This window comes from Mus caroli, chromosome 8 (genome assembly GCF_900094665.2).
Source record: "Mus caroli chromosome 8, CAROLI_EIJ_v1.1, whole genome shotgun sequence".
Taxonomy (NCBI): Eukaryota; Metazoa; Chordata; class Mammalia; order Rodentia; family Muridae; genus Mus; species Mus caroli.
The window spans coordinates 54,212,850-54,238,261 of NC_034577.1; the positions used below are offsets into that span (position 1 = coordinate 54,212,850).

General features: G+C 42.2%; 1 protein-coding gene across 2 annotated transcripts in view; it reads right to left on the reverse strand.

Annotated features, from left to right (window-relative positions):
• Positions 1 to 25,412, reverse strand: part of Palld (palladin, cytoskeletal associated protein) — a 384,747-nt gene that overhangs the window by 150,898 nt on the left and 208,437 nt on the right. For both annotated transcript variants that reach the window (XM_021170928.2, XM_021170930.2), the window contains 2 exons: positions 23,504 to 23,623; positions 20,906 to 21,248 (listed from right to left, as the gene is read on the reverse strand). In XM_021170928.2, the coding sequence (XP_021026587.1) occupies positions 20,906 to 21,248; positions 23,504 to 23,623 (463 nt within the window). The remainder of the gene's footprint in view (positions 1 to 20,905; positions 21,249 to 23,503; positions 23,624 to 25,412) is intronic.

Below are 25,412 nucleotides of genomic sequence, written 5' to 3' on the forward strand. Positions count from 1 at the left end.
TTTTTTTTTGGAGACAAAGTCTTAAGTAGCTCAGGCTGGCCTTAACTTCTCTGCAATTGTTTAGAACATATGACCCTCCTGCTCTCACCTCCTGAGAACTAGGTTTCGGACTGTACATCACCACGACTACATTATCTGTGCTACTGGTCCAGCCCCCCAGCCTCCTAAGACATGCCGACTTTCTTTTACTCCATCTTAATGTGATGAATACAGGATAACCATACACTATAAAGAACCTCTTAAAGGTAAGCATACAGTCAAGGATTGACAAGGTGGAAACAACTCAAATCTCTATGAGGAACACAACAAAGGAGACCATAGAAGAAGAAAAAGTGGTACATTTTCTCCCTCCCTCCTTTCTTCCCTCTCTCCCTTCTTCCCTCCCCCTCCCTCCCTTTCCATCTCAATACAACTTGACAAGAATATTGTCTTGTGTAAAGCCACTGGCACCTGCTGTTTGTGTCTCTCATTAAGAGGCTGATACACTGTATACTGTGGAAACATTTTCCGTTTTTTATTACTAATGTGGCCACATTTCCTTCCGACGTGCTTCATCTGTAGAGCATGTTTTCCTTGCCTCTTCACTCTCCAGATGTCTTCTCCATCTGGCACTCAAAAAATATTGCAACTTGTATATAACTTTACTTAAAAAAGAAGAAAGTATGTTCCAAATATATGTCCGAGGAAGAGAGTCTGAGTTGTGTCAGAGAGCCAAGCCTTTGGTTTTCCGGCCTCCGTTGCATCCTGTTTTGTGAGGTGCATCCTCACTGCTGAAGCCCTGTTGATTTTGTGGGTCAGATGGAGTCTTCATTTGTTAAAGAGACTGAACAAAAACTGACATTCCAGTTCTTATGCACAGTGTTATCTAGCGAAGGCACCCATCAGCTTGCATATGCCATTTGTGTTATCCATGGCACTGTCCTAGCGTTGCTTCTGGGACTGTGATAACATGCCCTTGTAAAAAGCAACTCAGGGAAGAAAGGGTCTATTATTCCAGGTTACAGCCTATCATTGTGGGGAAATCATGTAGGGACACCTAAAAGCTTATCACATCTCGCCCATGGGCAAGAGCAGAGAGACATGAATGCATAATGTGTTCACTTGCTTGTGTTCAGCTGGACTTCTCCAGTCTCTCACAGGACCCCATAATCCCCACCCCATCCGCACCAAGAGAATGGCACCACCCACAGTGGGCTGGCTCTTCGAACATCAATTAACTTAATTACTACAAATCTCTCCCAGACATGCCCATAGGCAGATCCAGTGTAGACAATCCTTCATTGTGGCTTTTTTTCCCCAGGTGATTTTAGGTCATCTAAAACTGACAGTTAAAGCCAGCCATCACAACTCCTGGAGGCTGCCTGGTAAAGCGTGAGCATTTAGGACAAACGTGGAGTGGGTTATGAGTCTTATTTCCTGTCTTTGACTAGTGGATGGGTCGTATTATAAGCACCCCTCCCCCACTGCCCTTTCCCCCAGTCCTCTGGTTCTCTCTCTCCCCGTCTCTCAATCTCACTTGTCAGCACATTTTTGACACTGAGGTCACATGTAATTTGGAAGTGCTCACTTGAGGCCAGTCTCTCTGGATGTTTTTAAACATGTTGTGGCAGATGCCGTTCCACTGTTTGTCAGCTCTCTCACAGTGACCTGGCTCCACCCAAGTTTAATCCTGATTTTTAGCAGATAAAATAAGACAAAAGATCTTTTGCAAGTCCAGGAATGAGTTATGACTGGTCGCTGCTAGTCGTGGTGATTTCATTCTGCTTTGCCAGAGACCAACTTCCCCAACCTTTCTCAGAACTAAAACTTGTCCTGAGACACAATGATATGGTTAATGACAGGTGAGGGAGGGGCTATATGCTTAAAATGAACAGAACCTTACAAGATCGGTTGTGTCTGCCCTCATCCTCCTGGATTTGAACAGTGCTTGGGACATGTGATGTTTGAGCAGTTGTAGTCACTTTATAATCACTCAAGTAAGACCAAGAAACTCTCAAAGCACCCTGACATCTTTCAGCTACCAGAGGAAGCCTAGGCTGACAATATATATACACCCTATGTGATACTTACTACATACATACACATCTCACAATTGAGCTATCATTTGAATCATGTGCTCATAAAACAAATGGAATAATCAAAGCAAAGGAGTCAAATTGTCTACAGAGTAGACACCCTATAGCAGGGTTCGTTCCACATTAGGGGAGAACGCCCTGGTCTTACTCCATTACTTCTCTGTGATAGACATTGGGCTAACCAGCAGAATGCCAGCTATTCCTAGAAGCAGCTCTTATCTTATACGTGGATTATAAACATGGGAGACAGCAGATGACAGGAAGAGAGAGTCTGAGTCGAAATGGAGCCAGTTGTTTCCTGCATTTCTACATGACACATCTGAAATAGCAGTTAGGGGCCAAACCCAAAGTTGAGAATAGCTGCTGCTAGCCTACTGATCCCTGAGAATGGCCTGGAGAAAGTTCTTCCCCAACAGGACTGCTGACTATACAGGCTACAGGAGACCAGCGAGTTCTAGAGGATGGAAAGGAAGAGTTTTGCAACTATAGAAAAGGAGTTTTAAGTATGCACAGGGGAAGACCATAGGGTCGAACATCTGAGATCACCACACTCAGGAGGCTGAGGAAGAAGATTGTGAGTTTGGGACTAGCCTGGGCTACAGAAGAACCAGACTTTATCTGGAGTACCATGGTTCAAGTAGAGCCCAGTAGAAACACGATGCTTAGAAGAAGAAGACGACAGAGTGGCAGAAAGCAGAGGAATCACACAAATTCTGTGTGTTGTCAATGTATTATGGTAAGGTGGTTCATTGGAGTATGGTGAGAGGGAGGCCTTCTCTCTCTCTGTCTCTGTCTCTCCTCCCCACCTCTTATCCCCACAGGAAAGTGATTTTCTCTAGATGGTGTCAGACCTAGGTACCTGCAGGGTTATTATCCCATTCAGCCGATCATACATTGAAACCATATGGGGGAAAACGGCAACCATACTTGAACCAAACAATCACAGGCTTTGCTCATCATTATCCCCAAAATAACACTACTCGATGACCATTTACAAAGCAGTCAAACCATGCTCAATGCCCCAAGCCAGCAGTCAGGGGATCACAAGGAGGTTGCATGAGGCAACCATGCCACTCTGAGTAAAGCACCCAAGGGTTGCATGGACTCAGTCCCCTGTGGCCATGGGGCAGCTCACCATCCTTTCTTCCCTGCAGCATCCTGGGTGGAAATACTGGGAGGCACACATGAAGTGGAGCTCATAAAGAGTGCCTGAGCCCCGAGGAGGAGACTGGTCAGAGGACGGAGGGTGGTAACTGGGCCAGGGGCAGTGTGTAAGAGAGAAAACGGCATAGCTGCCTTGACCCTGGCTTTTTGAACTCACTCACTCAGTAGTCATGCTAATTATGTAGAAGAAAGATGAAGTTTAGGGGCAGCGGGCCTACATGACAGACTGCAAGAGCTCTTCAGCTCTTTGAAGTTTAAGGAAATTATCTCGGCTTCCAAGAAACATCCCGTTATCATGCTAGAGACAGACACCAGAACATTTCAATCCTTGTTGTTTGACTAGAACGTTCCTTGCTCTCCTGTCTGCTTTCCCCGATGACTCTTCTTTTTAATTTGGTTCTTGAAAGGACGGCTTTGGCTTTTGTTTCGTAATGCTATTGGTTTTCTGGCAAGCTCATTTGTTTTTATAGAATTTCCCCCTCTTGGAAGCTGACATTTAAAAACATCCACAGATGCTGGTCCATGGCACAGGCCAGTGACACCATGAACAGTAGGAGAGAATGGCAGCCGTGAGCTTTGACAAAGCTCCAAACCGAAATACATTCAGACCCAAAAGGAGAGAACAGGCAACCCTTTGGAATTGCAAACTGCACTATTCTTCCACCACACCCCACCCCCACCCCAAACTTCTGAAAGGGAAATCAGTTAGGGCAGTGAAGAGATTATGGCTAAGACACTGTGGATGCTGCCGACTTCTGATGAACTCTGTCATTATTCTGTTATTTTGTGTGTATGGGAGTTTTGCCTATTTTGATGTCTGTTCTTTGTATTCCTGGTGTCTGGAGAGGCAAGAAGAGGCAGTCAGATCCTGGAACTGAAGTTACAGACAGTATGAGCCATCATGGGAGTACGAGGAATAGAATGTGGGTTCTCTGGAAGAGCAGCCAGTTTTCATAACCACCGATCCATCTCCCAAGCTTCTGAGGTACATGCTTGTAAAACATCTCCAAAGCACATGATTTTACAAGTGTGGAACAATATCTTAGGTCATTATGTTTCATAGTTTTATTGACATCACTGTTCACAACATGCTCCTTTCCTTTGACTGCTAATGCCTACCTAAGTCAAGCTAGTATTTTATAATTAACAAGAAAGACTACATGGTCCTCACCACAGTGGTGGTTTTTTCTAAACTTTTCTCAAAATTTCAGGAAAAGATAGGTTAGTCAAATGGTTAGTAGGACTTTTGTCTGACTGTGTGTGAAATCATAAATTAAGAATATGCTATTGGTCTTTCCTGTATAGTGTATACATATTTTATGCTATTTGAGAATCCCCTGAATTGTCCCCATAAAGATTCATGCATTTATGGATGTATAATGCTGTGAAAAAGTAAAAATTAAGTTGATTATTAATGTTTGTCAATAAACCTATACTATTTTAAGAATTAAAAAAAAAAAAAAAGAATATGCTCTTGGGGCTGGTGAGATTGCTCAGTGGTTAAGAGCACTGGTTGCTCTTCCAGAGGACCTGGATTTGATCCCATCACCTCCACAATAGCTTATAATCTCCCATAGCTCCTGTTTCAGGAGTCTGATGCCCTTTTCTTGTTTCTGAGGGAATCAGGCACATAGGTAGTGTATAGATATCCATATACATAAAATTAAAAGAAAACTGTATATACTTTTACTATTTTATACCTAAGTATTATAAATCTACTTTTTCTTTTTTTTTGAGACAGTATCTTGCTCTTTAGGTCAGGCTAGCCTGAAACTAACAGCAATCTTTTTGCCTGTTTGTTTGTTTGTTTGTTTACTTCATTGATAGAGTTTTGCTATGTAGCCCAGGCTGACTTCCAATAATAATTGGATAATAATTGGATAATTCCCTGCCTCAACCCCCTAAGTACTGGGTTTACAAGTATGCATCACCAAGCCTAGCTTGCTTTCATGATGTTTTATTGTTTAGCTGAAACGTAGTTTAGGTCAGTCTAAGCTGTTCATTTGCCCCGGGAAGCCCAAGCTTCAGTAAGGAGATGAAGGCAAAGAGTGAAGGGAAAGGGTGATAGACACATGCCATTTTAATGTCTGAGAGTATCTTGAACCACCCATGCTCTTCCCAGCTCTGCTAAGTCAGATGCTCACACTCCCTGGCCGTACAGAACATCCTGTTCCTTTTACTCCTCAAAACCAACTCCCACGAACCCTGCAGTTTCTGCTGCCAGTGATGTTATTGGACATGGAGACAAGTAAAAGTGGAGGAATGATTTGTTAATAAATAAATAAATACATAAACACATAAATACATAAATAATAACCAGACTTCATCGTTCATGGTAGCTCTGGTTGAGGTAAACTTGCCTCAAATAATACACATTCAATTTATCCTGTTATAATAATTCAAGTCATTTTTGGGTCACCTTTCAAATTTAATTTTTAGATTTTGGGATACGGCTCAGTGCTTGCCTTGGGTTCCATGCCTTGCACTATGGGGAAAAAGACCCCCACTATTTCTAAGTAAATATAAAACCAATGGATTACCTGGATATATGTGAGGAAAAGAGAGAGTGGGAATTTGAAGATAACTATAAGAGAAAGTTTCTTAAGTTCTGTTTTTGATTTTTGTTTTTAGAACTGTCTCTCACTCTGTAGCCCAGGTTGGCCTGACCCTTATGACAATATACCTTCTTTAGCTTCTCTAGTGCTGGAATTATAGGCATGAAACACCATACTCAGCTTTCCTAAGATTTTTTTTTTCTTCTTTTGCTTGTGGGGTGTGCATGTGTGTGTGTGTGTGTGTGTGTGTGTGTGTGTGTGTGTGTTTCCGTGCTCATGTATGCCAAAGAGTGCTTATGGAAATCACAAAACAACTATAGAGAATTAGTTTTGTCCTTCCTTGTCATATGGGCTCCAGGAATCGAACTCAGGCCACAAACAGGCTTAGTAGGTAAGCCTTTTACTCGCTGAGCCTTCTCTCTGTCGGCACAACATGGTGGAAGGATTTCTCTAACACAGTGATTTGGACGATATAAGCAGGTCTATGTTAGCTTGCATACTGCTTTGTCCCAGCATGAGATGCAGCAAAATTGGCAGAATCATCCTAATAATGCCTAGGTTTGGAAAGCCCCGGCCTTTCAAGAGCAAGGGTGACAAGGATTTATGTTCTGACTTTAGCCACCGGAGTGCAACATGCTCACAAAACGCTCCTCCTGGTAACTTGTTAGCTGTTTTCTGCATGACTTCATATTTAAACTTGTACAGGAAAGTGCAGTCTGTCAACCTTTCTAACTCGCCAGCCGTGTCCCTCTTTCTGATGGTCTATTTACTAGTGTCCCTATGTATCCGTATAATTCCCAGGACCTCCAGGGTAAGTTGAACTAGAAGCAGACATTTGTCCTAGTTGGTCAATGGGTTTTCTATACACTTTGTTCCCTCCTCATTTTAAGGTAGTGGGAGAAAAATAAATAAATACAACATGGAAGGACTCCCTGGTAGCTTTTTGCAAGGATTCTAAGTCATCTACCCAGAAACTTGACATATGCCCAAGCAACAAAGGACTCATTGTTAACATTCTTATAATAACAAAAACATTGTCTGGCCCTGCGGCATGTCCTGTGATGGACATTTTTTTTCATGTGACCACAATCCTGTGAAGTTGGCATTGTCATGACTCCATGCTACTGACAAAGATACCATATCTGGGGGCATCGAGCAGCTTATTCAAGGTCACCTATCAGGGTGGCAGGAGTCTGTCTCTGTCCTACACTGCTGTCTTTGGCTGGAAAGAATCTTGTTTAAAAACAAGTTCCAAGTTCATAAACTGACACGTATCTGAATGGTGCATTGCATGGCTGTGTTTATTTTTGTTCCTCCTTTAATACCTAAAAGAAGGAGAGTAAAGGAGAGCCTGTATGCTCCCTGGAATCAAGAGTGAGTGGATGGACCCACACTGACTTTGAAGGAGAGAGATCTGGAGTGCCCTAAGGATGAGGTGAACCTTGATACTAATTTGAGCAAGGGAAACCTTGATTGCTGGGTCCCTCCCAACAAGGAGGAAAAGGATGGGTTTGAGCCCAAAGGGCAGGCTGACAGTTTGGAGAACCAGCTCTATTCTCTACGCCTCACAGCTAGCCAGCAGCCCCTCCTTTGCCACCTGAGGAGAGAGCAAGCTCACATCATGGAGCTAGCTGCACACCCAGAACAACTTCAAGCCCAGAAATGCTGGGCACAGCAGTGTAGGGATGTTACTCAGTTGATAGAATGCTTGCTACAGTGTACAAAGCCTTGGGTTGGATACCCAGCATCACATAAACTGGGTGTGGTAGTGCATGGCTGAAATCACAGCCCTGGGTGGTAAATCCATAACAATTAGAAGTTCTAGATTATCCTTAGCTACACAGGAAGTCTGAGACTAGCCTTTGACACAAGAGGCTCTGTCTTAGGAAGAAAAACAGAAAAGAAAGAAAGGAAAGAATTACAGAGGTGTGTGTCTAATTTTCATGCTAAAAGCTGAAGGCCAACCATTTCTATTGAGTAGCTTCCAAAAGCACTCTGCCAAGGCCCCTGTCTTTCCTAGTGTACAGAGTAGCAGTTCACAAATTCCAATGCAGCATATAGCTGCAGTCTGGATTTCAGTGTCAAAGGTCATCAAATGATTCTGGAAAGCTTTGGGCATGAAATGTAGTTTAAATAAACACAGACATAAAGGAGCTTTAAAGGATGGAGACAATAAAGGGAAAGGGTGGAAAGGGGAAAGAAAGGGCCACAGCACAATAGCTTTTCTCCTTACAAAAGAAAACAAAACCAAAGGGAGTGATTGTTATCTGTAAGGAGATTAAAAGGCTCCCTACACTGCAGATATGAAGCACATCAGGCTGCCATAAAAAACAGAACAAGAAGGAAGACTTGTGAGCCTTGAATCTGAAAACATGACTTCAACTCAGCAGGAGGACTAGAAGATGAGAGCAAAGAAAGTCACAGGAAGTGCACCAAAAATCAGATACACGAAAACAGGGACGGGCTGGTGGAATGACTTGGAGGGTAAGCATGGTGACTGCCAAGCCTGCCCAACCTGAGTTTAATCCCCAGGACCTGGTGTTAGGAGAAAACAGACTTCCAGAAGTCCTCTGAGCATCATGTGCGTACCAATGGCTCTAGAGCATCTCCAAACATAGACATATACAAATAAATAAGGAAAAAATTAAACAAAAAGAGGAGAGATGGGGAGAGAGAGAAAGAGGAAGAGGAAGAGAGGAGGTAGAGGTAGATAGAATTAGAAAGAGAGGGGAAAGATGGGGGAGAGGGAGGGAGAGAAAGGTGGACGAAGAGGAAAAGAAGGTAAAGGGAGACCGAATGCAAGAGCTAGAAAGAGGGAAAGGGAGGGGGAGGAAGAGAAGGAAGAGAGGAGGTATAGGGAGACTGAATGTGCAAGAGAGAAAAACAAGGGAGGGGGAGGGAGGGAGGGAGACTGATTGGGGGGGGGGGCACGGTATGACTGAATTGGCCTGGCCGGCTTCAGGATCTGCCTCTTCCTGGCTTTTTCATGTAGGTTTTGGGGACTGAGCTCAGATCTTTCAGCTCATGTAGCAAGCACATTACTTACTGAGCTAATTCTTCACCACCCTTTAAGAGGTTTTTGGTTTGGTTTGGTTTTTGTTTGTTCGTTTTTTGAGACAGGGTTTTTTGTTTGTTTGTTTGTTTTGTGTGTGTGTGTGTGTGTGTGTGTGTGATCTAGATGTCCAAGAACTCACTCTGTAGACCTGAGTCATCTCAAACTCACAGAGATCTACCTGCCTCTGTTTCCTGAGTGCTGGAATTAAAGGCATGCACCACCACTGTTAGCATTCCTAAGTTTCAAATAGAGATATTAGAAAAAAAATACTATTTAAAGAGAAGAGCTCTGGTGACACACAGGACTGAATTTGAGGCAGAAGGATAGATTACTGGAAGCCTGTCTGGCCTATAGAATCACCTCAAATCCAGGCTGGCCAAGGGGGTGTTAAGGTAAGCAGTGGAAGGGGACCTAGGGATGTACAAGAGTCCAGAGCATATCAGAGAGCCTGCATCCTGTCCTCACTACAGACAGAAGACAGGATGAGGTCACATGCTTCCAGAAAGGAAGAAATTAAAAGTTCATATAGCAAAATCCAGATACTAGATGGGTATGACCCGACATACTGACACTAGATAGTGGAATTATAAGGAATTATCCCAACATGTTTTTAGAGAAAACCAGTAATTCTCAACGCAGCTAAGCTGTCAATTCAGGACGGGGGTGGGGGGTGGGGGTGGGAGTGGGGGAGACATTTTCATATGAGTTAGGGTGGAAAGTCAATCTGCTCTGGACCCTTTCTTTGAGAGCCGAGGGCATGATTTTTAGCAAAGGAGAGAAGAAAATGCAGTTACAGAATTGTGTCTGGGAATGAGAAGAGGAAAAATCGAGCTGCAGTCCCAGGATGATGATAAGGGAAAGTCCCAGGGAGTGACAGACAACCAATGAGCATTTCCTACACTCAAGGGACAGACAGCACTTGTACATGAAAATGTCATGAGGACAATGATGTTTAAAGAGATGCTGGAGAGTGCATCTGTGGTCCCAGTAACACAAAGACAGAGACAGTTCAGTGTGGAAAAGCAGACCATGCCAGGACCGGACAAAAGAGTACCGTACCCAACATTTCAATTACTAATACTGGATCAATTGTACTTAGATAAAGTGTCCAAAGTCAAGTTTCTATCATTTATGCCATTCTGTGCTTTATCATAACAGTGTGAGAAATGCTGATGTTATTATGGGTAGAGACAGTGAACTTCTAGGGGAGGGGGCAGGGAAATGTCTACATATTAGGACAGAGTGACCGGTGAGGTGGGGACTCTTGTCCTGACACTGTACATAATGGCTTTCTACTTTTTGTAAGCATCATAGAATGCTGTACTCTCAGGCTTTAAATGGTGCAGTGAAGTATATTGTCAAGGTCAGAGGAGCTCAGACACACACACACTTCTTATTCGGAAGCAGGAGAAATATTGACATTTGTAAATTTTATATAAACATAGCTTGTGGGAAAGATTTGACACCAGGAGGGAGAATGGGTTGGTTGATCCAGGATTTCTATTTGATAAATTGCTTATAACCAAATAGGATTCAGTTAGGAAGAGGTGTGTGGTTATTTTACACTGATTCTAGAACATGCAGGGTAATTTAGTCTTCTAAAAGACATGGAAGAAAGATGGACTCAAATTGTATCAATCACAGGCATTCAAAGTGTTACAGTAAGTTTTGCTGACTTTTTAGGACATGGCATGGAACTCCAGCCAGTCTCCAGACCTCTCAGCCTTACCCCTCAGCTCTGCCTTGTAGGATGGCCTCTTTCAGACACACCCCACCCAGCTCAACAAGTCCTCTTGGCTGTCATAGAAATGTCACATTCCCTCTCTCTACCCAGATCTAGCTCATGCGTGGGACTGAGCTGTATCTGGGTGTAGATCTGGGTAGTCGCTGACCTGTGTTTTCTCCCATTTTGGTGCAGAAGACACTAGAAGAGAGCCTGAGAATCTCAAGCAAAAGTTCGTCACTTGCTCTCCATGTAACACCGGGCAGAGCTCTGGTGTCAATCCAGCTGCTGTTCACAGCTGCCCTCACTAAGATGACTAGGAGCTTAGACAAAAGTCGAATGAGCACTTCTTTCCATTTCTCTTCCAATTGTTATTGGAATCCAGTCCTGACATAATCAATCATGGCCACAGCAAGAGTGTAAAACAGCACGACATCTTAGAGAGCAGCTTTAGGTCACACAGACAGAGGAAATGCAACCCCTCCTCTTCCACCCTACAGCTGACTGAGTGATGGCCTAAACATATGTCAAATTCCCAACAAGGAGAACTTTCCTATAGATTTTAGAAACCCACCATTGCCACTTTTCGGTAAAATAATTATTTCTCTTATGTAAGGCAGCTATTTGCCATCATAAAGTTTTTGGCTGATCTGGAACTTGCTATGTGGTCCAGGCTGGCCTTGAGTCCCTGGCAATCCTCCTGCCTCAGCCTCCTGAGTACTGGGATTATAAGTATGCATTACCACACCTGTTCAGAAAGTCTTGATGATACTAACCAAGCAAAATCCTGTTGTCAAAGATAGAATGATTAGAACAAATAGGAAGTAAAAGTTCTTGCTCTTATTCTAGAACGATCTATCACAAATAATTCTCTTTATGTAAAGTTGCTTTGTGATAGAATAAAAATAAGGGTGAAATAAGTGAGGCTATTTCATGTTCACTTAGAGATTACTTATTTAACCAAAATAAAACAATGGCTATTGAGGAAGGAAGGGGCCAGACACAAAAACACAGTCCTATGAAGCAAGAATTTACCTCAGAGTTTGAGCTACAAACTCCATTTTAGAAATTATAGCAGACAAAGGTATTATGTATTTTATGCTGCTTTGTAATGAAGCCACCTTTTATGGGTACTCTCACACACATACATTTTTGAGTGTAATTGTACATCCTTGAAACCACATGGCATATGGATTATTTCAACCAAGACAGAGGGCAAGCATATATTTGTGGTCTTTCCAGTTCACAGTCTTCACATTCAATGGTGATGGCAGGAAAGCACTACCTTTGCAATTGTAGGTGAGGCATCTGAAGACCAGACCACTGTAGTTACTACATTTGGAGATTGTGTTGACTAACACATTCAATTGCTTTACGAGTACCTTATCAGAGGTTCTACCTACTGTAGCTGTGTGCATCATTGGGAGAAAAGGTCCTTGGTTCTATGAAGGCTCGATGCCCCAGTATAGGGAAATGCCAGGATGGGGAAGCAGAAGTGGGTAGTTTGGGGAGCACCCTCATAGAAGCAGGAGGAGGGAGGATGGAATAGGGGGTTTCCGGAGGGGAAACCAGGAAAGGGGATAACATTTGAAATGAAAATAAAGAAAATATTTAATAAAAAATAGAAAATAAAATAACAACAGATCAGAAGAGCACTGGAGAGGTAAAGTAGGAGCATGATAAGGCCTTGTTCAGTGGTCCAGTGAATGCTAATCCTTAGTGATTAGCATCCTTTAAAGCCCTCTCAGTCCACATGCATCCTGACAGTGGTCAGAAGGCATGAACCTGAAATACTCCGGCAGTAAGGCCTGAAGTTCTGATTGGAAATAATTTATAGTTTGCTTTTGAGTAATGAAGCCAATGTGTGCTTAAATTCAAATGGGACCTGTCCAGCCAACCCATTTTTATGAGATCTAAATATTTCATCAAACAAGTTTAATATGTGTATTATTGTTACAAATCGAATGAAAGAGTCTATAATTCTTTGACACATATGGAAATGGTTTAAAAAGAAGAAGTGACACCGACTTCAGAGTTCACAAGGTTCGTGTGTTTCTAAGCCCAGTCAAGGAAGGAAACAGCCATTCTCAGGTTCGCTGAGGAAACCAACTGTCTGCTTTTACACATGTAAGCCGAAGTAACTAAAACAAGCCTGGCTGTTCCTAATGTTCTCACCATCGGATGATAGATCGGTTTGAATGAACAACTTACATGTTCACAGAATTAAAAATAAATAAATAAATAACCGGCAGCCTAAGACACTTCAGTCTGCGGCAGACAGAAATAAATTCTCGTAGTTGGAGTTGTAGACACGGAGTGAAATTCAAGAAATAAAAATCAGGGAGTCATCAGTTGAAAAGAATTATCTGAAAATAGCCAACTGTAGGAAATAGGCTGGTTTAATAAAACTTCAGTCCAGGGTCTCATTTGGCTAGAACAGGGTCAGTAATGACAAAAATCAATCATGGTGCTGAAATGTAATGAAATAAATAGGGGTGCAAAATGGAAATGGAAATTATATTGGTTAAGACGCCATTGGTGCCTCACTGGGGACAGTCTTAGTCACAGTAATGCCAGGATTAGGCTTGACATGCCTCCCAGGTGCAATTCTCATCCCGTGGCTTTCTTCTTTCTGACTGTTCTTCCCTCAGAGTCATCATATAGAGCCGTTTTCTAGATCCTTCTATTGCTTTGGAATGTCTTGACTTTTTCTAACCTGCTTTGTCTCTATTGAAACCTGGCATTCACTAGGGAGGCTACTAGCCCCTTTGGGTCCCCTGAGCAGGCATTTTCTGCCTGCTACATGCTTCCTACAGTCACCCTTAGAAGCACTTGCTATCATCACTCAATGTCTGCTTCGCCTGTGAAATTCCTGAGCTCCACCTATAATCACTCGCTTTCCTGTTGTCATCAACAACCTTGGCTGTTCCTCACTTTTCTCAATGAGTTTACTATCTAGCTCTTGGACTTGTGCCATCACCCTTGGCCACCACCCATGCCAATGTTCCCTCTAGCTTCTTGATCTGCTGGACAATTTCCCGTATGCCTGTGACCTTCATTTCCACTTGAACTTCCCACTTAAGTTCTTGGGGGACGCTTGTCTGTGGATTGTGAACTTAGCTAGTCCTCCCACCTCCCTTTGATCTTCACTCGTATTCCTTTCCATGGCTTTCAATCTCACCCTGCCTTGAAGAAGCTGTGTTCTTGGTATAGCATTCATTAACTTGGAATCTCAGCCTCTTCTATTTGCAAGACTTCCCCCTTTATCTTTATGTCTTCTCTGACTCTGTGCACTCCATGTGTGATGTTTTTAATGGCACTCTTTAAGGATATTCAAATTCAGTATAGCCACACCCTTATAGTTCCAGGCTTGCCAACTGTACACATTCTCTGTTTCTACCCTCTAAATGCCAATGCTGGCTGATACAAAGCTGCTGAAAGGGTGCACTGAATTTAATATGAGTCTCTATTACTTCCAAATATGTTCTCTTTTGTTGGGAATAAGAATTACCTCATCTATATTCTTCACCTTTACTCATTATTCACAATAGTTTAATTTGGTCCTCATAATTCAAAAGACTTTTTAATTAATCTTATGTGTATGCATGTTTGCTTGCATGTGTGTATATACCACAAGTGTGCCTGGTAGTACCCAAGGAGACCAGATCCCTTGGATCTAGAGTTATGAATGGCTGAGTAAGAACCACAAGTGCTCTGAACTGTTAAGCCATCTCCCTTACCCAATTCTTTGTCATATTTTTATGTAGCTTTATCTTAGCTATCTCCCCATTAAAAATGTCTTCATCAGGAAGGTACTATGTTTTCAACTTTGTATTTACCAAAGGAAGTCATATACATCTTTAGACGAGATGAAATAGAAATGTTGAAGAATATTACCATCCTGTGTTCTTTTATGAAAACCACCAAATATTTGAGGTTGAATATATTGTGGTTTTGGGGAGGTGGTGGCTGAGTACTGCTTCTGACAGAGATAGGGCACCTGTGGGTATTTAATACACACTAAATAAGACTCTGAGCTACCAAATAAGGATTCAGACTCATGGAAATGCACTTACACACTGAGGTCAGCAAGAGACTGTCAGATCTGAGTAGTATGATCCTGTGCTAGGCATGTGACATTGCATTAGAGCCAGCATTTCCATGAAAAAATTAGGGGAAAAACCATATCCAAATGTTATTTCTTAGTTAAAAGTTCATACTTCAGGAAGTTTCTTGATTAGGCTTCCCGCCTCAGGGAGGGGTTGTTTCAGAAGAGATCCAACACTAACACTATTAATGTAAAGCTGTCACCACAGGGTATTTATAAAGAGGCTGTATGGCCAGCTGGTCTACCTGGGGCCATTCATCATCTCTGATCCACTCCTTCCTGATCCTGTTGGGTGAATGTGTATGTGTATGTGTGATTTTACTTCTGCATCTAATGTTTCTGTTCCATTTTCCCTCTAATATTATTCTGGAGGTCCCTTGGGTTCTATGTTTTTCATTTTTTTTTGTTACTAAACTGCTCTTTGACTATTCTTTGAAGGAAATAAAAGTCACTTAAGTAGAAATGTAAGCTGATACATACTGAATTTTTAAAACCAAAGGTAAAATAATTCACCTTGTAAATGTTGACCTGAGAAGAAAAGTGTTTTTGGACTGCACTGAGTTCAAATTCATGGTTATTTCTGTATCAAGTTAAAAGGTGTGTGTGTGTGTGTGTGTGTGTGTGTGTGTGTGTGTGTATTTTCTTACCAAAATCATCCTGGCAATCACTAGGCTATAGGTCACTCAAAGGTAATGCTCTTACCTCTTTCATCTTTGAGTCCAGAATTTCCCAGTATTTTGTAGGCACTCAAAATACTCAGAAAAGAACATGTTCTGGGTTTAGAGTATATGCGTGTGCGTTTAAGCATCTTTTCACTGTGGCCTGATGGTTACAGGTCTCTGACGATTTGCAGCACACACTTTTCTCTACATGGCTTTGCTTCCCTTCACTCTCCTTACCCGTCATGTTTTGTTTTGCTTTTGAATCTACCAGGTAAGGCTTATGGTAAGCAGAGTCTGGGAAGCCAATTTTGTTCTATTGTCAAGGGGTGATATAATGAGATCTTGAACCCGAACTAGGAGAGGTTAAAGGATGGAAAAATGTTCAGCTTTTTAAATTATGCCACCCAAGCCACACAGTGAAGTTTGAGCTTTGGTCCAACATAAACAGGCCAGGAAGGGAGTAGCACAGAAGCCTGCAACCCTTCATCAGAGCCTGTAATCTGATGGGCTGTTAATATGTCATGTAGGAACACCTTGAAACAGCAGTTTGACTGTATCCCGGCCAACTAACACTGTAAGTGTTTGCTAGAGGCCGGACCTGTCTCCTCCTCTTTTTAGATGGCTCATTTTCTCCCCAGTGGGTTAAAGCAAGGCATCAATCAAATGAGAACACTGGAAAAATGAAGAAAGGAGTTAAGTAACAGGATGAATTTTTCTACTATGATTCTAGTATGTGGGAAATAAGTTTGTATTTATTCTATGCCCCCTACTGTGTGTGTGTGTGTGTGTGTGTGTGTGTGTGTGTGTGTGTGTGTTGTATGTGTTAGTATGGATGTGTCACATGCATGTTTCTGTATATAGAAGTCAAAGGTGTAGGTTGATAGCAGATGTTTATCCTTGATTTTTTTTCATATTTCTTTCTGAGACAGGGTCTTTAACTGAACCCAAAGCTCATTATTTAGCTAGACTTTCTGGCCAACGAGTTTCATGGACCACCTGTCTCCATTCCCTGCTCTAATGCTGAGGTTCCAGGAGAGGATCATATTATAGTTGGTACTTTACATGGGTTCAGGAGGTCTGAACTTAGGCTTGCACAGGGATTCTACCCACTGAGCCATTTCTCTAGCTCTATCTATCTATCTATCTATCTATCTATCTATCTATCTATCTATCTATAGATAAGGTCTCTTGTTTAGGTCAAGCCCATGCTGGTCTTGACTAGCAATGTAGCTGAAGAGGACCTTGAATCTCTGATACTCCTGCCTCTACCTTCTTAGTGCCAGGATCACAGGCATAGGAATTCATGCCCATTTTGATGCTGGTTATAGATGGAAATCAGGGCTTTGTGAATGGTATTGGTATCAGGAACTGGCTTTATGGTTACAGGTCACCTCCAAATCCAGAGATGGCAGTGATTTCACCCATAGGTGACAGGGACCGGCACATCTATTGCCATGGCAATTGCCATACATTCTCACATTCCCAGCATCCATCTGGTTTACTTCCCACCTTTACCTGCAAGCGGTTACATCACAGCCTAAAGAAAAGGCAGATTCTCTTGATCTTCACTCTTTCTTTCCTCCTTTTGTCTCGTTTCCACCTTTTGTCCCCTTCCCCCACAATAAACCTCTTTTGCATGGAACTGTATTGGTCTGGTGTGGTCTGTGCAGACACAAGCTGTGGTTCTATCACAACACATGTCAGCTAAATACTCAACCAAGTGAGTGACTTCTACAGGTCCTCACATGGGACTTTTGCTGATTTTTTTCACATCCATTCAGTTATTAACAGATGAAGAGACAAAAATAGCAGTTAGAGAGATGTATTATAAAGGAGAACAAGCCTGGAACTGGTGATGTTTGAAAAATAGAGGTCCTGGAAATATTTACAGAAAAATTAAGCGGAACAAATGAGGTGGCTTTAAAATTGGGAGCTCTTTCTCTCGCTTCTTGCTTTCCTTTTGTTTTATTCTTATTTATGAACATCTATTACATAAGACCAAGTAAAGGCAGTGAAGGTCCCTACTCTCAGAGGGACATCAAAATACAAAGGCAATAGCAAGTAAATGACTATCAGAAGCAACTGTGCACTGTGTAGTAATTAAAGGGGAGGCTGGCTGCTTTAGATTGGGTGGCTGGGGAAGGGGATAACATTAAGTTGAGATTTGATAGGCAAGAAGAGGCCAGCTTTTTATCACATTCCAAGCATAGAACATTCCAGGCAAAGGAACAACTTGTACTTCAATGCGTGTGTAGGAGTGTAGGGGACCCATAAAGAGCTTCCAAACATAGAAAGCCTGGTACAGTTAAGTTGCTGATAAGGACTGACACTAGTTACTATTTCCCCATTTCTCTCTCACACACACCATTCTTGTATACACAGCAAAAAATCAATTCTATACTTAAAACAGTTACCGACAATATGAAGACATAACTTTAGTCTTAAAATACTGGCTACCTTACTGTTGTAGTTTCATTTGGTTTCTGGGACGAACATCATGTGCAGAAACAAGTTAGGAGATGAACAGGTTTATTTTAGCTGACAGGCCATAATTCATCACTGAGGGAAGTTAGGACTGGATCTCAAGCAGGAACATGAGCCAGAAAGGATGGAAAGCTACTTGCTGTCTTCTCAGGCTTATGCTTAGCTAGTTTTCCTTTACATCAAGGACCAGTTGCCCAGGGAATGGTATCACCCACAGTGGGCTAGGCCCTCCTACATCAATTAGCAATCAAGATAATTTCTCACAGACACACTGCTAGGCTGGTCTAATCCAGGCAATATCTCTCTAAAATTAATCTTAGCTATGTCAAGTTGATGGTTAAATCCAACTAGGATACGTGCTGTGAAAGAAATTTTAGGGCATATCTCTCCCTTGAGACAAGATTTTTCAGAAACAATGTGGTATCTAAAGGTGGGTAGAGATAAAGACAAATTTTTATATTACTGCAAAAGTGGTAAATATAATTACATAGAAAGACTGATTCAACCAGAATTCATTTTTACTTCAACACGGGAAATACTAATCCTATTTTCATTTTCGTTTTAGAGACTAGAGAAAGAATAGGAGCAAAGAGAGCTGTTGAATTAACATGGAAAAATGTTTTCAATCACTTCATATCAACAGTCATGGACTTTTATGGCCATGTGTGTATTTTTGGCACTCCATTGGAAAGTAAGCTTTTTATTTGCTGACCTGCTTGTTTCTGGGTATAAGCTTCATTCTTCATTAACCCCCCCCCCCTTTGAGTTCTCATGTTGCTGGCTGTATACATTTTGATTGTACCTTCTGTCCACAAGGAAGAAGAGGAAGACAGAAGAGGAGGGAAACAGATGGGGCTTGGAAATGGCACACTGTGATTTCTGCATTGATTGGTTGATTTAGGAGTTAAGCTCAGGAACACACATGATCGGCCATTCCTTGATTCTCTGCCATACCTGCTGAGTCTGCTACTCACAAATTTCATATGGATATCAGGCACAACTACACCTTTGAAAGATTTTTTTTTTAAATACAGAGTCTCTGCAATTTGATGCTACAGGCATTGTTTGTAGAGAAAAGACCCAGTAATAGACTTATTTGGTATGAAGCTAGAATGAAACAAATAGTCACTAAGATGACTTTATGGTCCTCTCTCCATGCTTGCCTCTGAGAAGATACGATTTGAGCAAATTATGTCATCACCTTTGAAAGTTGTTCTTGAGCTACTCAACCTTTAAATAACTACAGAATTATTATTTGTGTTTTGTTTTGTTTTTATAGATAAGGCCCCATCATACAGGCGAGCACAGCCATAGAGCTGAAAGTTGAAGCACTATTGAAATGCCTGAGATAAGGAGGGGTGTAAATGCCGGCAAACTAGTCCTCCTGTTTACTCTCCTGTGATTTATACCCAATTTATGAGGACCATTAGAGGAGAAACACTCCACCACACCAAGAGCACAGTCAAGACCTCCTCATTAAACACATCTGCCCTTCCCCCAAGGACGTAAGTGGTCTCTGTTTCAGTAAAGGCACTGCAAATACAGAATTAAAATGCAAACATGAAGCAAGTCAGTAGTAGCAATTCATTTTATGGCTGATACTCTTTAAGACTGTAAATCTCTTTTTATGGATGCCTTGCCTTTTCTTTTTCTTTTCTTTTTCTTTTTCTTTTTCTTTTTCTTTTTCTTTTTCTTTTTCTTTTTCTTTTTCTTTTTCTTTTTCTTTCCTTTCCTTTTCTTTCCTTTCCTTTTCTTTTCTTATCTTTCCTTCTTTTCTCTTCTCCTTTCCTTTCTTTTCTCTCTCTCTCTCTCTCTCTCTCTCTCTCTCTCTCTCTCTCTCTCTTTTTGTAAAGCTCATTTTATCTTCTCAGTGAGAACACAGGTCTTTCATAATGTTATACATAATCCTGGTCAGTAACTCTTCCACCTTAAACGGAGGCACCAGAAAAATGCAAAATGAAATAGTGGGTAGCAATGGGTAGTTTGCTACAATCAACTCTTAAGACTGCCATCAGGTTGATTTTATAAAACTGCCTCCCCACTTGGTGAGGTATTCTTTGAGTTGGTTTGCATCTGGCAGCGGTCCATGAAATCCCTTGGCAAACAATACAGCAATGTGTAAATGTTAGATGTTGTTCCGGTTCAAGCTTCTAAGCAACTCTAACATTGCTAACAGACCCAGCTGATCCCAGACCCAAGAACATTAAGTATTTACTATTAAGGAAGCAAAGAACTCAGGTGTGAAGAAGCCTTTCTATTCCAAGTCAAAGCCATCAGACATCACAGGGAACCCAGGGGCTTTCCTGTATGGAGCAGTTTCATCTCATGGAAATGTGATCCAGTAGGGAATGTATACATTTCCACCGACCCACCTTAGGGAACAATTAAGACCTGTTCTGCCACGATAGAGAACCTTTGAGTTCTAGCCCTGTCTCTCTCTCCCACTTTGTAATGGCTGCATTCGTGAAAATGCTTGCTGCATAGTGCCAATGGAAACAGCTCATGCAAGACTTATTACCCTGAGAGAATAATATAATAGAAATAAAACGTGAATGGTGGAAATGTGCAGTTCCACGGACTTCCACAGACTGAGGAGGCTGAGGTGTGATGGCCACTCCTCTGACTGACAAGCCTGTCTCTGCTTTCTGTCTCCTGGCCAGGATTAGCAACTGGGTTCCCATTCTTCCTTTCTACTTTCCTCCTTCTGTTCACGTCTGTGCTTCATACTGACTCCTCCAGTTTAAAAGTTTGCCCTTGGTTTAATAGAGGACTCCAAGGAGTTCCCTTCTCCATCCTGCCTGGAGAGCAGTTACACCCTGCCGCAAACTGGGAGGCAGTGCCCTTCACACTTTCACAGCCATAACCAGGCACGGCTTCCAGCAGAGGACTCTTTACCTTCTTTATTTTAAGCATTCTTTGTAGTTTTGAAGGACCTCACTCAGCAGTCAGCTAAGGACAACTTGTCAGCAGAAGGGGAGGTGTACCACACCATCCGGTCCCGGAGAAAGCTTTTTTCTAACCGGAGAGGAAATTGCACTGGGATATGGAAAGTATTATAAAGCCATGCAGAAATACTCACAGTTTGGGTTTGGCAAGGAGTGGTGGCGGTTCCTTAGTGGGCGAAAGCAGGGCACTTGGTGTTGGAGGAGATTTATTGCCATAAGCTTTGCCATTAATCAACCCGTTGACTCCATGGCTGGGATGGACTCCGTTGGTCTCCCTCTCTGCAGAGTTGAATTGCATTTGAAGAGCTGCCATGCTAAATCCTAAATTGGGGCTGTTCACCTGCTGGATTTCAGACGGTTTCTGGGATGCCAGCTCATAGGAGCCTGTCTCCGGGATCGGAGGGGGAGGTGGAAAGTGTTGGAAGTGATCACTGTTGGGTTCTCCTGTTGAGTCGTAACTACAGTTCTCGTTGTTGGCTAAGAAAGGAGGGTGGAAATAATAAATTGCTACCCATTCAATAAATGCTTTTTTTTTTTTTTTTTTTGAGACAGGGTTTCTCTGTATAGCCCTGGCTGTCCTGGAACTTACTTTGAAGACCAGGCTGGCCTCGAACTCAGAAATCCACTTGCCTCTGCCTCCCAAGTGCTGGGATTAAAGGCATGCGCCACCACTGCCCGGCTCAACAAATGCTTTTCATACTCATAGACTGTGGTTGTTTGAATATGCTTGGCCCAGGGAATGGCACTATTAGGAGGTATGGCTTTGCTGAAATAGGTGTGGCCTTGTTGGAGGAAGTGTGTCACTTTTGGGGGTGGGCTTTCAGACCTTCCTCATAGCTGCTTGGAAGCCAGTCTTCTCCTGTTTGCTTTCAGAACAAGATGTAGAACTCTGCTCCTCCAGAGCCATGCTTGCCTGGACACTGCCATGCTTCCCACCATGATGATAATGGACTGAACGTCAAAACCAGTAAGGCAGCCCCAATTAAATGCTGTCATTTATAAGAGTTGCCTTGGTTATGGTGTCTCTCTATAGCAGTGGAAACCCTATCTAAGACATAGACCCAGTGGGAGTTTCTTGTGTGTCATTAGGGAAGAATGGAGGAGAATTGCCTTGCTTAGACTGGATGCTACTTGCCTCATTCCTGGATTGAGCTCACCTGTAGTAAAACTTCCTACGGATTCTTTAACAAAGTTCGTTAGGAGTTTAAGATATGGTATCATCAAATAATGACATTGCAAATAGTGTTAACCTAAGTACTTTATCCTCTCAGCCCCAGATCAAGAATCCCATCGGACATTCTATCCATTCTCACTGAAAGCGCTCAAGTTCTAAAAAAGGCTTATGCAGCCATCCCTTCTGAAGCTAGGGGGGAGAAAAGTTCTGAATCTAAGTGAAATTCTTGAAATTCTTATGAGTGTTTAGAAAATTTTCATGTCAGATAGGAAATTATGTCATCTCAATTATAACTTAGTAGAGAACAGATTTTAAAAGGTCGCTCTCTCTAGAGGGGACATATCTTGAAGTCATACCCTTTTCTGAATCATTTTATGAGAGCCCAGCAGACCTTCTAAGTATGCCAAGAAATGCTTATTGAGGTAGGCAGAAAACCAAAAAATTTATTGATAGTGTTGGTCATATAGGAGACTGACATGAAAAAAATATTTCGATTCCAGCTTTTGCCACTCAAACTGACAGAGTCTAGCTTTTGTACTTATTGCTTGGGGACTGCTGTGATCATTTGATGGAACAGTCTCCAAGCCAACTGGAAATTAATATGCGGGGACCCTGCCTGCTATGTAACTCCAGTGACTGCCCTTAGAGCGTTCATTGATATCCACCACTTCCCAGTAATGTGAACCCTTACCTACTTATCTTAATGAACAGGCCTTTATAATCCCCAAGACTGTTTTGATTGTGCCTCTGCTGCCACCTAGCCCCCAACCTCTTGCTGTTCTAGTCATCAAGGCAGTGGACTAGCCACCCACTCTCTCTGATACCTACTGTGCGTTTTACTGTGTGCTAGGCTTGGTCAAAGGGCTCAGTTTTAAATCTCTGTAAGAGTCACTTGAAAGGTGAGGCAGCTACGGCTAGCTGCAGAGCAGAAAACTCACGGGAAAACACAAATAAAAGTACAGATCTATTTTATTTCTTCTTTATGTCTTCCCTGGTGAATTTGTTTTTGAGTTTGGATGTCCCTGTGTTCTGTTCTTTTATCTTTCATATCAGAGTTGTTCATTGCTCACATTAATATACGACGGTGATGAAATTTGCTTTCTAAGATCTTCCCCTGTTTCTCTGCATTTCACTATTTTGCATTCCTCTCTCAGAAGTTAAAATCCTGGTTTACGCAGTGACACATTCGGACAGGTTTTTGTAGGTTCTCTGCACTTCTGAGGACCATGACTACATCTCTGACTTAGAGGTGACATTTGGAGGCAAGGGATCTTAGCTTAGCATGAAGGTGTTTTTTGTTTTGTTTTTTTTAAATTGGCCCCATGAGTTGGTGAGTGTTAGTTACCTTGTTTGTCACCTCCACCTCCAATAGTTGCCCTCCCCCCACCCCCCAAAGCCCTTTGTTTACAGATGAGACACCTGATTGTTAAGGTAACTCTTGGAGTGGTCATGAACATTCCTGAGGGCTGGGCCCTGTTCCTAGGACAGTGGATGCCTGTCTTAGGAAACTACTCAAAAGCCAGGGAGGAGGGCCCAGGTGTGTTTGATTCCCACATACCGGAGGTTATAACAAGCTGTGCAGTGCTGGTCACTGAGCCGTAGTCATTTGTAGCTGAGCAGGTAAAGATGCCTGCATCTTCAGGGAAACTCTCGGCAATGACAAGGGTGCAGATCTCCTCTAGAAGCAAAGAGACCAAGACAATCTGTCAGAGGGAAACTGAGAAGTCATGTGACGTCAGCCCAACCTCCTCCAGCTCCCCTCTTAAAGCAGCTCTCAGGCTTGTAGGATAAGGCTTCTTCTTTCAACTTAACCATCATCAACAAAGAGAAGTAAGTTTGCCTCCAAACATATTATATCTTTCAAACACTGGGGGGCGGGTGGGGGTGGGAAGTCTTAACTATAATCAAAGTGATACCTCACAAGAATTCTTTTTCTTTACTAAAAGAATCATTTATATATAAAAACACAAGCAGTAAGGACAAAGATAAACCAGGTACAGCAAGAGATAAAAAGTGACATCTCCTTTTATAACCTAATTCTCTCCATAGCCAGCACCCCTTAATCTTTCTCCAGAAGCAAACACAAAGAATTTTATTTATTTAATTCTACAAGAGAATTACAGCTTCAAAAGACGTACACAAATATTATCACCGTAGGTAGTCTGAGGTATCATCATTTTTATCTTAGTATTCAATCAGATGTTTGTCTAAGTTAGGATTTCTTTTGCTACAATGAAACACCGTGACCAAAAAGCAAGTTGTGGAGGAAAGGGTTTATTCAGCTTACACTTTCACATTGCTGTTCATAATTGAAGGAGGTCAGGGCAGGAACCCGGAGGCAGGAGCTGATGCAGAGGCCATGGAGGGTGCTGCCTACTAGGCTGATTATCCTAGCTTGCTCAGCCTGCGTTCTTAGAGAACCAAGGACCACCAGTCCAAGGGCTGGGCCCTCCTCCATTGATCACTAATTGAGAAAATGCCTTACAGCTGGATCTCATGGAGGTCTTTCCTCAACTGAGGATCCTTTCTCTTTGGTGACACTAGGCTGTGTCAAGTTGACACAAAAACTTCCAGTACAATGTCAAAGTGGGGTGTGCCAAACTAGATTCATTCTATAACACAAACTGAATCAATGACAAAGCTTAATTAATACAAAGTGCAGGGGCTGGAGAGATGGCTTAGTGGTTAAGAGCACTGGATGTTCTTCTAGGGGTCCTGAGTTCAATTCCCAGCACCCACATGGCAGTTCACAGTATAATGGGATCCAATGCCCTCTTCTTGTGTGCAGATGAACATGCAGTCAAAGCACCCATATATATTAAATACATAAGTCTTAAAAAAGACAAAGCACAGAATTGATATTATTTGGTTAAATGTAAAGAAATATGACAGGACAAACATCACAAGTTTCTACTTATAAGGTCTTTTAACAAGCCAAACTCATCCTCCAGAAGACAAGGGACATGGGAAGCTTATGCTTAGAGTGGATGCAGTTGCAAACAGGCAACTGAGAAAGTTCTGGAAGGATCAGTTGTGAGTGGTGAATGAGAACAGCATACTGTGTTTTTAAAACGTAAGAAAGCATATTTTCTGTCATAAACTTCTCTTTTCTTTTTTGTTACAGCAAAGAAGATTAAAACAGCAGAGTAATGAATGTTTCTTATGTATGCATCCATTGAAATGCCAAGTTAGGCAAAGATTTGAGATATTCCCAAAATATAAAGAAATTCATGTAACAAGATGTCGCTTGGGTAGTGTCCATCTTTGTTGAAGAACGAGAACACATGAGGTATCGTTCTAGCACGAGGGAAGATGATAGATTAAAGGCTCCAACAGCCTGACTAATGAGAGGTTCTAAGATACTAAGAAAGACTTCTGAGAGAAAGCCTGCAACCTCATCCAAGGCACAGAGCCTAGACATTCCGAATCCACCCATCTATTTGCTGAGTGTGTTAAGGAGTGTACTG